This window comes from Mesoplodon mirus, assembly GCF_964341445.2.
Source record: "Mesoplodon mirus genome assembly, chromosome: 5".
Classification (NCBI taxonomy): domain Eukaryota; kingdom Metazoa; phylum Chordata; class Mammalia; order Artiodactyla; family Ziphiidae; genus Mesoplodon; species Mesoplodon mirus.
The window spans coordinates 58,593,713-58,609,015 of NC_138980.1; the positions used below are offsets into that span (position 1 = coordinate 58,593,713).

General features: G+C 40.7%; 1 protein-coding gene across 1 annotated transcript in view; it reads right to left on the minus strand.

Annotated features, from left to right (window-relative positions):
- ABLIM3 (actin binding LIM protein family member 3) overlaps positions 1-15,303 on the minus strand; it is a 156,020-nt gene that overhangs the window by 73,702 nt on the left and 67,015 nt on the right. Inside the window, exon 4 of the mRNA XM_082622791.1 lies at positions 1,644-1,827. Coding sequence (XP_082478917.1) covers positions 1,644-1,827 — 184 coding nt within the window. The remainder of the gene's footprint in view (positions 1-1,643; positions 1,828-15,303) is intronic.

Below are 15,303 nucleotides of genomic sequence, written 5' to 3' on the forward strand. Positions count from 1 at the left end.
GGCAAATCATGACACTTATTTGGGCTTACATTTCTCTTCTATAATGAAGAGGCTAAAAACGTCTCAGAGGTACTTCCTCTTCCTGGAAGGACTTCTTCCATCCCAACTTGACCTACCCCCTGTACGTCAGGAAGAACTCATTCACCTCCCCAACTTGCCAAAATTTCCTTCTTTCATCCACAGGAAGTTTAGACATCCTCAAAGAACCTCTTCCTCTGCTCGCCTGCATTTGCGCAGTTTGAGTTCCACAGCTCAGGGGCTCAAGCTCGTCATGTCCTGCCTCCCTAACTAAATATAAAGCGCATAGAACCCTCAGCACAGCTGATCCCATCACACAGCGGCTCTTGCTCGAGCGGTTTGGGATGCCTGTTAATATGGACTCTGAGTTTATGCCCCCGTAAGCCTGCAGTGGCTCCACTGCCCTTACATTAGCAACAGGAACAATGGAGGGAGTGCCAGGGAGGGACGGGAGCCGTGTTCTCATCACAGCCCAGGCACTGACTCATGGTAAAAGGACCCGGCATGACCTTGGGAAGGTGCCTATTCTCCATGGGGCTTCACAAAACCTCCACTTTAAACCATATGGACCCTACTGTGCAAACTTCCAATGGTTCTGGGATTCCAGGTCTTAAGGGTTGGATGGATGAATGAATGAATTCCACTGGGTGATAATATTTTCTTATGCACTGTGTCGTTGGTCTCAATCAGAAACTCTAATCGGTTAATTACTCTTAACTGGTAACAAAGAGGTGGTTATTTTACGAGGAGAATAATTAATCTATAAATGACTTTCCCAATTTAAAAATGCATACATATACTCCAGTCGTGCTTTACTTATGACTTAATCAGAGCAGCCCATTAAATTTTAACGTATCTGTGGGCAGGGTTGAGGTTTTCTTTATTTTTTCATCTCCTTATTATGGTGCTTAGCATACACTGGGCCCTTAATGTACATTTGCTAAGTTAACAAGTGACAGGGATGCTGAGGGTGGGGAGGAGGGAAGGAGTGAGCTTTCTATCACCTATCAGAGGTCTTGAGAGGCTAGATAATGATCATTATGATAATGAAGAGAATAAAAGTGGACACAATTTGGTACCAGTCATTGAGAGAAGGTCTCTCTGCATGTACCATCTCATTTATCTTCATGGAAACCCAATGAAGTTGGACTGGCTTTGATGTCGATTCACCAATGAAGCTGAGGCTTACAGAGGTGGGGTCACCTGCCAGGGTCATGGAGGAAGGCTATAAACAGATATCCCAGTACCACATGTGGCTGAGGGTGTGAGAGCGTGAGCCAGATTCATGGATTCCAAATTGAGTTTTGAGAGGCCAGGGCCCTCAGTGGTTCCTTCAGGGCCTTTTGATGGGAAGTGGGAGGCTGAGTGTTGGGGCTCAGATCCTTACGCTGCCTTCATCTCGGGACAAACTAGTGTTTTATACTAGATCACGTTTGACAAACAGGATTCAGCCGCTAAATGTTTGAAAATCACTGGCCTGTCAGGTCCTTCCACCCCTGAGATTAGAGGATGCAAGTGTCCAGCACAAAGCCGAGTAAGCCCCAGATCTGCCTGGGAAAGGCCATTTCTTCCCTTCTGCAGGATCCCAGGCAGAGGGTCCCCACCCCCGCTGGCCTCTTGCTCACCTGCACAAGCTGCACACGAAGCACTTGGGGTGGTAGGTGCGGCCCAGCGCAGAGATGACCTCGCCCGTGATAAAGTCCCGGCAGCTGTCACAGCGGGTGCCGTAGAGTTGCTGGTAGTCCTGGGTGCAGATGTACTCCTGGTTCTTGAAGAAGAAGCCTGACTGAGCCAGGCCACAGCCACACACTTGGGGAAACAAGGCGGGAAACAAAGGCAGGTGAGTCCAGGGAGGGTCTGCAAGCATGATGTTCTCGCTGGGGACAAGGCTACTGTCTGACTCAGTCGTAAGTGGCCAGAGAATGGTGACGCATGGGACCTCATGGGCCTTTGGGGCCAGTGCTCCTTAAAGGAAGGCCTGAAGACCACTTGCATCAGAATCACCTGGCGGTCTTCTTGAGATGCAGCTGCCTGGACCTGAATCAGACTCCCTCGGGTTGGAGCCCAGGCATCTGCATTTTAGCACCTCCCCAGCTGATCCTGATGCATGCTGAGACCATCCATGCTATACAATCTTCTCAAAAGATGGAGGAAAAGTTTAAAGCCATGTGGCTCACGCAATGCAACGCAGCTGGTGGTATCATGAGTTTGATGAAAGAATCATTCAGTTAAAAATGCCCTGGGCATTTCCTATGTGCATGAGTCTGTGCTAGGTGAAGACAAGTTAGGATGGCAATGGGATGTATGATTTGAAGATTATAATCCAGCTTCACCATAGCCATAAAAGGTAGATCTGTTCCCAGGCAGGAATGATAAAACACAATCCTTGGGGCCTCCCTGGTGGCGCAGTGGTTGAGAGTCCGCCTGCCGATGCAGGGGATACGGGTTCGTGCCCCGGTCTGGGAGGATCCCATATGCCGCGGAGCGGCTAGGCCCGTGAGCCATGGCCGCTGGGCCTGCGCGTCCAGAGCCTGTGCTCCGCAATGGGAGAGGCCACAACAGTGAGAGGCCCGCATACCGCAAAAAAAAAAAAAAAAAACAAAACACAATCCTTGAACTCCAAAGAGCTAACAATGGATGCAGAGGGAAGACCACATAGAACATACATCAGTGGGGACAGGCCATGGGCTGGTGCAGGTAGCAAGTGCTGTGAGTGGGAGGAATCAATGAAGGCTTTCTGGAGGAGGGAGCATCTAAGTTGAAGTGAAGGAATGGAATGAGCTAAAGCACAAAGGCAGGAAACTGCAGGCGATATTTGTGTGGAGATGGGGCTAGGGTAAGGGTGGTGTTTTTAGAGAGTGGAAGGCAATATTACAGGAAAATATTGCCAGGCCAGTTGGAGGAAGAGGGGCCAAGTCCAGTTTAAGACGTTTAGGCTTTGTGGGAAACTAGGAAGCCATGGATGGTTTTTCCCCTAGTTTTTAAAATCTTAAATTATTTTGAAAAATCTCAGACATATACAACAGTTGAGAGAAGATTATAATGATTCCCCATTACCCAGCTGCAGAAATGATCAATTGCACTGATGACTTCTGAACAGAGAGGCAACATGATTTCATAAGGTACTTTATAAAGTCTTTTGGGATATCCTTGTGGACAATATGAAGTAATATAGGGCAGATAATAGAAGAGCAGGTGGACAATATGAAGTAATATAGGGCAGATAATAGAAAAGCAGGTGGATATAATTATAGGTATCTGAACAACTGAATCATGTGGGGCTCCCGTCCCCCAAAGGACTTAGAAACGTGGGAAATGAGATTTCCCTCTGAGAGTTAAGTTATGAAATGAACACATAATGGGAAGAGCAGAAAGAGGCTAAGTTTCTTCCAAGAGATTGAACTGACTCTCAGAGCCACCAGAACTGCTGAGTTTATTGATCCAGCTAAAGCAAGGATGGGTCAGCCAGGAAGGGGCTGGTCAGCAATCAAAGGAAGGCCACTGAGCTCATTCAAATCCCGAGACCAGCTCCCCTTGTTCTGAGTCTGACAGTTTGACTTTCTACATAGGTTGCCTCTGTGAGAGAAGCAGCTGATCAGGGCAACATGAACTAGTACAACAGAGAGTTACAGCTCTTGTTTATGTTACTAAACAGGCACTTGGGTTTTATACGTCGGTTTCCCAAAGACGTGGTTAGCATGACTCAGCTTTACCAAGCGTGATCCATGGTGGGGAGAACAACAAGATGGTTTCCAAGCCTGTACGTGCGAGGACCTGGCCTGGACTGGGTGACATCACCCCAGTAAATACTCTCTTATCTTTAATAGGGAACACTGTTTTGCAAAAGCAGCCAGGTTAAAAGTAGGAGGGACCTCTAGGTGAATGTCAGAAGTATTTTGCAAGTGTTTGTTCACTCCGCAGGCCAGAGGTAGGCTCCAAGGGCCAAGGTGAGGGAGGAGGGCAGCTCCAAATGTCACAGCACCAGGGGAAACGGTCTAGGACCGTGAGAGACTCTGCTCTGGGAGTCAGACCACCTGGGCCATCTAACTCTCTGGGTGACTCTGAACTTGGTCCTCTGTTGTCTGGGGCCTCTGTTCACGTCTGAGTAAAGAGCAGAAACTGGACAAGAAATGACCTGAGATTTTCTTCTGACACTGACGTCCTGTGAGTCTAGGAGCAGGTAGGGCTGACTATATGCCTAAACATTTTAAATTCCATGTGAGGTCGAGCTGGCAGCCGCTGGAGACCACCCCTGCAGGGAGGCAGGGCTTATGAGTGGAAGAGGCGCTGGTGGTGGTGGTAGGTGGGGAAGGGTCCACCTTTCATCAGGCTTCATGAAAACTCATCACATCAAACAATGCCTGGTCTGGAAGGCAGGCAAGGCCAGAGAACAGGCTGTTCTGGGATGTGCAGGTGGCAGATCCATTGACTTCATGGCTGTGGAATTAGTCAGGTCATGGCCTACAACCTCATTGGAAACAGCCCCTGTTTTTTCCCTTCTTTTCTCTCCTTTGTGTCCCCTGCCAATTCCACTTCCAGAGCCACCTCTCCCAGTGGAGAAAACCAGGAGGCCATATGAAAACTTGGAACAATCAGTTCCTTCATTTCCCCCAAGGAGCTGAAGGAGGAAGGTAGAAAGGATGTAAAGGTTGATAAGAATCCCAGGGGTTCCTGAAAATACAGTGGGGAACATGGGGTGGGAGGAAAGCTGGACCAGCACGACAGATGTATTTGAAGCTGAGCAGAGCTCTTCATTCAAATAACAGGAAAGGCCATGGAGAGGGTCTGTAGTATGGAAGTGATGTGGAATTAATACATCCAGGGCAGTCATTATTCTGTGAATCAGAAAAATATAGTCTATTAATTAAAAGAAAGATCATATAGTCTGACAATGGGACAGAATATGGGAACTCAGAACTGCTTCCAGGAAACACAGAATGCTTACTGTAAACATAAGGCCTAGGACAGGACATGCACACAGCCCACACTGTGTTTCAGTGGAAAATGTACTGTTTTGAGGGTCACTGGACCTTCCTCCATATTCCCATTCTAGCACTCAGGTGCTGTGTGACTTTGAAAAAGTGACCTCACCCCTTTGGAGCGCAGTTGCCTCATTTGTAAAATGAGGGGGCTATGTGGTAACTGAGGACACATCCAGATGTGAGAGTCTAGGATTCTGTCATAATAATTCTGTTGATTTTCAACTTTTCAAATGAGACAGTCTTACGGAATTTCAAAATCAAAGTGTTAGAAGGGCCCCTGAGGGTGATCTCATTCATTATTTTAAACATTTAAATTGTGAAATATATTATACATACAGAAGATGTAGTAAATATATACGTACAGTGTAAAGAAGCATAATAAAACACGCTCCCAGCTACTCACTACCGAGTTTATGAAACAGAACATCACCAGCAGCTCAGAAGCCTGTTCCCGTCTCCCTAAGAGTGCCCTGCTTCCCACACCACGTCCCAAATTGTGTTTATCATTCTCTTGCTTTTCTTTACAGTTTTACTACCTTTGAGGCATCTACAAACAATATATTGTTTAGTTTTGCCTGTTTTTGAACTTTATATGGATGGAATCATACTGCATCTACTCTTCTGTGTAATTTACTGCTTCATTCTCTCAGTATTATGTTTTTGAGATTCATCCATGTCGATGCATGTAGTTGTGGGTCATTCATTTTCACTGCTGTGCTGTATTTCGTTGTCTGACTATATCACAATTGATCTATTCCACTGTTGAAGGACATCCAAGCTGCTTGTGGTTTTTTTTTTTTCCTTTATGGAAATGCTGCCTTGAACATTCTTGTATCTGTGAGGTGATGTCTCACTGTTTTCCAATAAGTTTTTCCCATTTACATTCCCACCAGCAGTTCTCATTAAGCTATATTATCACAGATACCAGGTAACACCTAACTTCTTATATTTAGTTAACATGGTACAGGTGAAAGGATGTTCTATTGTGATTTTAAATTTAATTTCCCTGATTATTAATGAAATTGAGAATGGTATTACCTGTTTATGGGCCATTTGTGTTTTCAAGGTTTATCCACATGGAGCATGTATCAGTATCCCTTTTCTACTGCTGAATAATATTCCACTGTATGGATATACCACATTGTACTTATCCATTCACTGGCTGATAGATATATGAATTGTTTCAAACTTTTGACTTTATGAATAATATTGCTATGAACATTTGTGTACAAGTTTTTGTGTGAACATACGTTACTTGAGCCTAAGTCTAGCAGTGGAATTTGGAATTGTTGGAGTTATATGGTAACTCTACATTTAACCCTAGAGGAACTGCAAGATTGTTTTCCAAAGCACCTACACATTTTACATTCCCACCAGCAAGGTATGAGGGTTCCAATTCCTCCACATTCTTGCCAACACTTGTATTATCTGCCTTTTTTGATTATAGCCAACTGAGTGGGTGTGAAGTTTATCTCATTGTGGTTTTATTTGCATTTCATTGATGGCTAATGATGTTGAGCATTTCTTCATGTGCTTATTGGACATTTATGTAACTTCTTCAGAGAAATGTCTATTCATATCCTTTGCCCATTTTGAAATTGGATTGTCTTTTTTATTATTAAGTTGTAAGTATTCTTTATATAGTCCAGATACAAGCCCTTTACCAGATCTATGATTTGCAAATTTTATCTCCCATTCTGTGTGTTGCTTTTCACATTCTTCATGGTATGTTTTGAAGCAAAAAAGTTTTTAATTTTGATGATGTTCAAATTATCTATTTTCCTTAGTTGTTTGTGCTTTGGGTGTCATGTCCAAGAAGGCTTTGCCTAACTAAAGGTCACAAAGATTTACTCCTATATTTTCTCTTAAAAATTTTATAGTTTTAGCTCTTATGTTTAGGTTTTTGACTTATTTTGAGTTAATTTTTTTGTATGATGTGAAGAAGAATGCAACTTTTTTTTTTTACATATATATGTTCAGTTTTCCTAGCATCATTTGTTGAAGACTGTTCTTTTCCTATTGAATTATTTTGGCTGCCTCGATGACATTCAACTGACCATAAATATAAGGGTTTATTTTTGCACTCTCATTTCGACTCTATTGATCTATATGTCTATCCTTGTACCACATTGTTTTGTTTATTGTAGCTTTGTAGTAAGTTTTGAAAGTGGGAAGTTTGAGTCTTCCAACCTTGTTCTTCTTTTTCAAGATTGCTTTGGCTATTTTATGTTCCTTTCAATTCCATATGCATTTTAGAATCAGTTTGTCAATTTCTACAGAGAAGCAAGTGGGGATTTTATAGTGATTACATGTGTTATGAACTGAATAGTACCCTCCCCCAAATGCATATGTTGAAGCCCCAAGCCCTAATGTGATGGTACTTAGATAGGTGGCCTTTAGGAGATAATCAGGTTTAGATGAGGTGATAAGGATGGGACCTTCATTATGGGATTAGTGACCTCATTACAAGAGACACCAGAAAACTTGCTCATTCTCATTCTCCCTCCCTTTCTCTCTCTGCTCCTCCCTCCCTCCCTCTGTCATATGTGAGGACACAGTGAGAGGGTAGCTGTCTGCAAGCCAGGAAGGGAGCTCTCCATAACCCGACTATGAAGGCACCTTAATCTTGGACTTCCAGCCTCCAGAACTGTGAGAAAATACATTACTGTTGTTTAAGCCATCCAATCTATGTTATTTTGTTATGGCAGCCTGAGCTAAGATAGCACTAAGTTTGTAGATTGATCTAAAGAACACTGCCATCATAACAATGTTAAGGCTTCTGATCCATGAACATGGAATATTTTTCCATTTACTTAGATAGTCTTTAATATTTTTTAGTTTTCAAAGTATAAATTTTACACTTTTGTTAAATTCTTCTTCTTTTTTTCAGTGTAGCTCTCAAAGCTTTTCCAGATCTTTATTATTTAAGAGAACATATCACCCCTCCTAGGTATATGGACAAGAGAAATCATATACATGTTGACCAGAAGACACATAAAAGAATGTCTATAGCCACATTATATGTAATGCTGGACACAACTCAAATGCTCATCAACAGTAAGAAGAATAAATTCATGGTGGTATAATCACACAGTGGAACGTATAGTAATGGGGATGAACAAACCATAAATACATGAAACAACAAGACTGACTCTCACAAACAAAATATTAGCACAGGAAGCCAGATGTAAAAAAGTACCCACACTCATTCTACTTATATTATGTTTACAATAGGCAAAACTTATTTATGATGTTAGAAGCAAGACAGTGGATACTTCTGATGGGGGGCAGTGACTGGTGGGACATGCAAAGTAAGTTTCTGGGGTGCTGGTGACGTGCTGTTTCTTTTGTTGTTGTTGTTGTTGTCTTTTGTTTGTTTCTTTTGGTTTTTTGTTTAAATTTTGTTTAATTTTATTTTTTTTTTATACAGCAGGTTCTTATTAGTCATCAATTTTATACACATCAGTGTATACATGTCAATCCAATCACCCAATTCATCTCACCACCACCCCCACGCTCCTGCCGCTTTCCCCGCTTGGTGTCCATACATTTCTTCTCTAATCTGTGTCTCAATTTCTGCCCTGCAAACTGGTTCATCAGTACCATTTTTCTAGGTTCCACATATATGTGTTAATATACGATATTTTTCTCTTTCTGACTTACTTCACTCTGTATGACAGTCTCTAGATCCATCCACGTCACAACAAATGTCCCAATTTCATTCCTTTTTGTGGCTGAGTAATATTCCATTGTACATATGTACCACATCTTCTTTATCCATTCGTCTGTCGATGGGCATTTAGGTTGCTTCCATGAGCTGGCTATTGTAAATAGTGCTGCAATGAACATCGTGGTGTATGTGTCTTTTGAATTAAGGTTTTCTCTGGGTATATGCCCAGTAGTGGGATTGCTGGATCATATGGTAGTTCTATTTTTAGTTTTTTAAGGAACCTCCATACTGTTCTCCATAGTGGCTGTATCAATTTACATTCCCACCAACAATGCAGGAGGGTTCCCTTTTCTCCACACGCTCTCCAGCATTTGTTTGTAGATTTTCTGATGACGCCCATTCTAACTGGTGTGAGGTGGTACCTCATTGTAGTTTTGATTTGCATTTCTCTAATAATCTGTGATGTCGAGCAGCTTTTCATGTGCTTCTTGGCCATCTGTATGTCTTCTTTGGAGAAATGTCTATTTAGGTCTTCTGCCCATTTTTTCATTGGGATGTTTGTTTTTTCAATATTGAGCTGCATGAGCTGTTTATATATTTTGGAGATTAATCCTTTGTCTGTTGATTTATTTGCAAATATTTTCTCCCATTCTGAGGGTTGTCTTTTTGTCTTGTTTATGGTTTCCTTTCCTTTGTTTATGGTTTGTCCTTATGTCTTGTTTATGGTTTCCTTTCCAATAAATACTTTTGCTGTGCATAAGCTTTTAAGTTTCATTAGGTCCAACTTGTTTATTTTTGTTTTTATTTCCATTACTCTGGGAGGTGGATCAAAACAGATCTTGCTGTGATTTATGTCAAAGAGTGCTCTTCCTATGTTTTCCTCTAAGAGTTCTATAGTATCCATTCTTAAATTTAGGTCTCTAATCCATTTTGAGTTTATTTTTGTGTACGGTGTTAGGGAGTGTTCTAATTTCATTCTTTTACATGTAGCTGTCCAGTTTTCCCAGCACCACTTATTGAAGAGACTGTCTTTTCTCCATTGTATATCCTTGTCTCCTCTGTCATAGATTAGTTGACCATAGATGCGTGGGTTTATCTCTGGGCTTTCTATCTTGTTCCATTGATCTATGTTTCTGTTTTTGTGCCAGTACCATATTGTCTTATTACTGTAGCTTTGTAGTATAGTCTGAAGTCAGGGAGTCTGATTCTTCCAGCTCCATTTTTGTCCCTCAAGACTGCTTTGGCTATTTGGGGTCTTTTGTGTCTCCGTACAAATTTAAAGATTTTGTGTTCTAGTTCCTTAAAAAATGCCGTTGGTAATTTCATAGGGATTGCATTGAATCTGTAGATTGCTTTGGGTAGTATAGTCATTTTCACAATGTTGATTCTTCCAATCCAAGAACATGGTACATCTCTCCATCTGTTGGTATCATCTTTAATTTCTTTCATCAGTGTCTTATAGTTTTCTGCATACAGGTCTTTTGTCTCCCTAGGTAGGTTTATTCCTAGGTATTTTATTCTTTTTGTTGCAATGGTAAAGGGGAGTGTTTCCTAAATTTCTCTTTCAGATTTTTCATCATTAGTCTATAGGAATGCAAGAGATTTCTGTGCATTAATTTTGTATCCTGCAACTTTACCAAATTCATTGATTAGCTCTAGTAGTTTTCTGGTAGCATCTTTAGGATTCTCTATGTATAGTATCACGTCATCTGCAAACAGTCACAGTTTTACTTCTTCTTTTCCGATTTGGATTCCTTTTGTTTCCTTTTCTTCTCTGATTGCTGTGGCTAGGGCTTCCAAAACTATGTTGAATAAGAGTGGTGAGAATGGACATCCTCATCTTGTTCCTGATCTTAGAGGAAATGCTTTCAGTTTTTCACCATTGAGAATGATGTTTGCTGTGGGTCTGTCGTATATTGCCTTTATTATATTGAGGTAGGTTCCCTCTATGTCCACTTTCTGGAGAGAGTTTTTATCATAAATGGGTGTTGAATTTTGTCAAAAGCTTTTTCTGCATCTATTGAGATGATCATATTGTGTTTATTCTTCAATTTGTTAATATGGTGTATCACACTGATTTGCATAATATTGAAGAATCCTTGCATCCTTGGGATAAATCCCACTTGATCATGGTGTATGATCCTTTTAATGTGTTGTTGGATTCTGTTTGCTAGTATTTTGTTGAGGATATTTGCATCTATATTCATCAGTGATAGTGGTCTATAATTTTCTTTTTTTGTAGTATCTTTGTCTGGTTTTGGTATCAGGGTGATGGTGGCCTCATAGAATGAGTTTGGGAGTGTTCCTTCCTCTGCAATTTTTTGGAAGAGTTTGAGGAGGATGGGTGTTAGCTCTTCTCTAAATGTTTGATAGAATTCACCTGTGAAGCCATCTGGTCCTGGAATTTTATTTGTTGGAAGATTTTTAATCACAGTTTCAATTTCATTACTTGTGATTGGTCTCTTCATATTTTCTATTTCTTCCTGGTTCAGTCTTGGAAGGTTATACCTTTCTAAGAATTTGTCCATTCCTTCCAGGTTGTCCATTTTATTGGCATAGAGTTGCTTGTAGTAGTCTCTTAGGATGCTTTGTATTTCTGCAGTGTCTGTTGTAACTTCTCCTTTTTCATTTCTAATTTTATTGATTTGAGTCTTCTCCCTCTTTTTCTTGATGAGTCTGGCTAAGGGTTTATCAATTTTATCTTCTCAAAGAACCAGCTTTTAGTTTTTTTGATCTTTGCTATTGATTTCTTTGTTTCTATTTCATTTATTTCTGCTCGGATCTTTATGACTTCTTTCATTCTGCTAACTTTGGGTTTTGTTTGTTCTTCTTTCTCTAGTTCCTTCAGGTGTAAGGTTAGATTGTTTATTTGAGACTTTTCTTGTTTCTTGAGGTAGGCTTGAATAGCTATAAACTTCCCTCTTAGAACTACTTTTGCTGCATTCCATAGGTGTTGGATCATCGTGTTCTCATTGTCATTTGTCTCTAGGTATTTTTTGATTTCCTCTTTGATTTCTTCAGTGATCCATTGAGTATTTACTAAGGTATTGTTTAGCCTCCACGTGTTTGTGTTTTTTACGTTTTTTTCCCATAATTCATTTCTAGTCTCATAGCATTGTAGTCAGAAAAGATGCTTGATATGATTTAAATTTTCTTAAATTTACTGAGGCTTGATTTGTGACCCAGGATGTGATCTATCCTGGAGAATGTTCCGTGCGCACTTGAGAAGAAAGTGTAATCTGCTGTTTTTGGATGGAATGTCCTATAAATATCAATTAAATCTATCTGGTCTATTGTGTCATTTAAAGCTTCTGTTTCCTTATTTATTTTCATTTTGGATAATCTGTCCATTGACGTGAGGTGTTAAAGTCCCCCACTATTATTGTGTTACTGTCGATTTCCTCTTTTATAGCTGTTAGCAGTTGCCTTATGTATTGAGGTGCTCCTATGTTGGGTGCATATATATTTATAATTGTTATATCTTCTTCTTGGATTGATCCCTTGATCATTATATAGTGTCCTTCCTTGTCCCTTGTAACATTCTTTATTTGAAAGTCTATTTTATCTGATATGAGTATAGCTACTCCAGCTTTCTTTTGATTTCCATTTGCATGGAATATCTTTTTCCATCCCATCACTTTCAGTCTGTATGTGTCCCTAGGTCTGAAGTGGGTGTCTTGTAGACAGCATATAGATGGGTCTTGTTTTTGTATCCATTCAGCAAGCCTGTGTCTTTTAGTTGGAGCATTTAATCCATTCACGTTTAAGGTAATTATCAATCTGTATGTTCCTATGACTATTTTCTTAATTGCTTTGGGTTTGTTTTTGTAGGTCCTTTTCTTCTCTTGTGTTTCCCACTTAGAGAAGTTCCTTTAGCATTTGTTGTAGAGCTGGTTTGGTGGTGCTGAATTCTCTTAGCTTTTGTTTGACTGAAAAGCTTTCGATTTCTCTATCGAATCTGAATGAGATCCTTGCTGAGTAGAGTAATCTTGGTTGTAGGTTCTTCCCTTTCATCCCTTTAAGTATATCATGCCACTCTCTCCTGGCTTGTAGAGTTTCTGCTGAGAAATAAGCTGTTAACCTTATGGGAGTTCCCTTGTATGTTATTTGTCATTTTTCCCTTGCTACTTTCAATATTTTTTCTTTGTCTTTAATTTTTGCCAATTTGATTACTATGTATCTCGGCATGTTTCTCCTTGGGTTTATCCTGTATGGGACTCTCTGTGCTTTCTGGACTTGGGTGGCTATTTCCTTTCCCATGCTAGGGAAGTTTTCAATCATAATCTCTTCAAATATTTTCTTGGGTCCTTTCTCTCTCTCTTCTCCTTCTGGGACCCCTATAATGCAAATGTTATTGTGTTTAATGTTGTCCCAGAGATCTCTTAGGCTGTCTACATTTCTTTTTATTTTTTTTTCTTTATTCTGTTCCACAGCAGTGTATTCCACCATTCTGTCTTCCAGGTCACTTATCTGTTCTTCTGCCTCAGTTATTCTGCTATTGATTCCTTCTAGTGTAGTTTTCATTTCAGTTATTGTATTGTTCATCTCTGTTTGTTTGTTCTTTAATTCTTCTAGGTCTTTGTTAAACATTTTTTGCATCTTCTCGATCTTTGCCTCCATTCTTTTTCCGAGGTCCTGGATCATCTTCACTATCATTATTCTGAATTCTTTTTCTGGAAGGTTGCCTATCTCCACTTCATTTAGTGGTTTTTCTGGGGTTTTATCTTGTTCTTTCATCTGGTACAAAGCCCTCTGCCTTTTCATCTTGTCTATCTTTCTGTGAATGTGGTTTTTGTTCCACAGGCTGCAGGACTGTAGTTCATCTTGCTTCTGCTGTCTGCCCTCTGGTGGATGTGACTGACTACCTAAGAGGTTTGTGCAAGTTTCCTGATGGGAGGGACTGGTGGTGGGTAGAGCTGACTGTTGCCTTGGTTGGCAGAGCTCAGTAAAACTTTAATCTGCTTGACTGCTCATGGGTGGGTCTGGGTTCCCTCCCTGTTGGTTGTTTGGCCTGAGGGAACCCAACACTGGAGCCTACCTGGGCTCTTTGGTGGGGCTAATGGCAGACTCTGGGAGGGCTCACACCAATGAGTACTTCCCAGAACTTCTGCTGCCAGTGTCCTTGTCCCCATGGTGAGCCACAGCCACCCCCTGCCTCTGCAGGAGACCCTCCAACACTAGCAGATAGGTCTGGTTCAGTCTCCTATGGGGTCACTGCTCCTTCCCCTGGGTCCTGATGCACACACTACTTTGTGTGTGCCCTCCAAAAGTGGAGTCTCTGTTTCCCCCAGTCCTGTCAAAGTCCTGCAATCAAATCCCAGTAGACTTCAAAGTCTGATTCTCTAGGAATTCCTCCTCCCGCTGCTGGACCCCCAGGTTGGGAAGGCTGATGTGGGACTCAGAACCTTCACTCCAGTGGGTGGACTTCTGTGGTATAAGTGCTCTCCAGTCTGTGTGTCACCCACCCAGCAGTTACGGGATTTGATTTTACTGTGATTGCGCCCCTCCTACCGTCTCATTGTGGCTGCTCCTTTGTCTTTGGATGTGGGGTATCTTTTCTGGTGAGTTCCAGTGTCCTCCTGTTGATGACTGTCCGGCAGCTAGTTGTGATTCTGGTGTTCTCACAAGAGGGAGTGAGAGCACGTCCTTCTACTCTGCCATCTTGGTTCAGGGCTGAAAATCTCTTGTTACATTCTTATGCATTTTATTTTTGATGCTATTGTAAATGGAACTGTTTTCTCAATTTTATTTTCAGATTGTTCATTGCAAGTGTATAGAAATACAATTGATTTTGGTATATTGATCTTGTACCTTGAAATCTGATGGACTTATTTGCTAGTTCTAATAGTCTTTTTTAGCACATTCCTTAAGATTTGTTATATACAAGATCATGTCATGTGCAAATAGAGATAGTCTTACTTCTTTTTCAATCTGGGTGACTTCTATTTCATTTTCTTGTCTAATTGACCTAGCATGAACCTGCAGTATAATGTTAAATAGAAGCAGTAAGAGCAGACATTCTTTTCTTATTTTTGATCTCACAGGGAATCAGTCTTTCAGCACTAAGTATGATTTAAGCTGTGGGTTTGCCTTTGTTCTTGAAAGATAGTTTTGCTGAATACATAATCCTAAATTTACAGTTACTTCTTTCAGCACATAAAGGTATTATTCCACTGTTTTCAGATTTCCTTGTTGTGACTAAAACTTCAGCTGTCAGCTTATTTACCACTCATATGCAGATGATCTGTCTCTTATCTCTGGCTACCTTTAAGATGGGTTTTTTTGGTTGTTTTTGGCTATCTGCAGTTTCACCATGATGTGTGTAATTAGATTTCTTTTATATTTTTCTACTGGGATTCAGTAAGTTTCCTAGATTCAAGGATTTGTGTCTCTCAACAGTTCTACATAATTCACAGACGTTATCTCTTCAAATATTGTCTTCCTACTCATGTTCTCTATTATACATCTCTAGAACTCTGATTAGATATATGTCAAACCTTCTCACTATATTCTCCATGTATAAACTCCTCTTTTATTTTTATCACTTTCTTATATTTCTGAGCTATATGTATATACCTCTCTCTTTGCTAAATCTTACAGTTTATTAATTATCTCTTCAGCAAAGTCTGATGT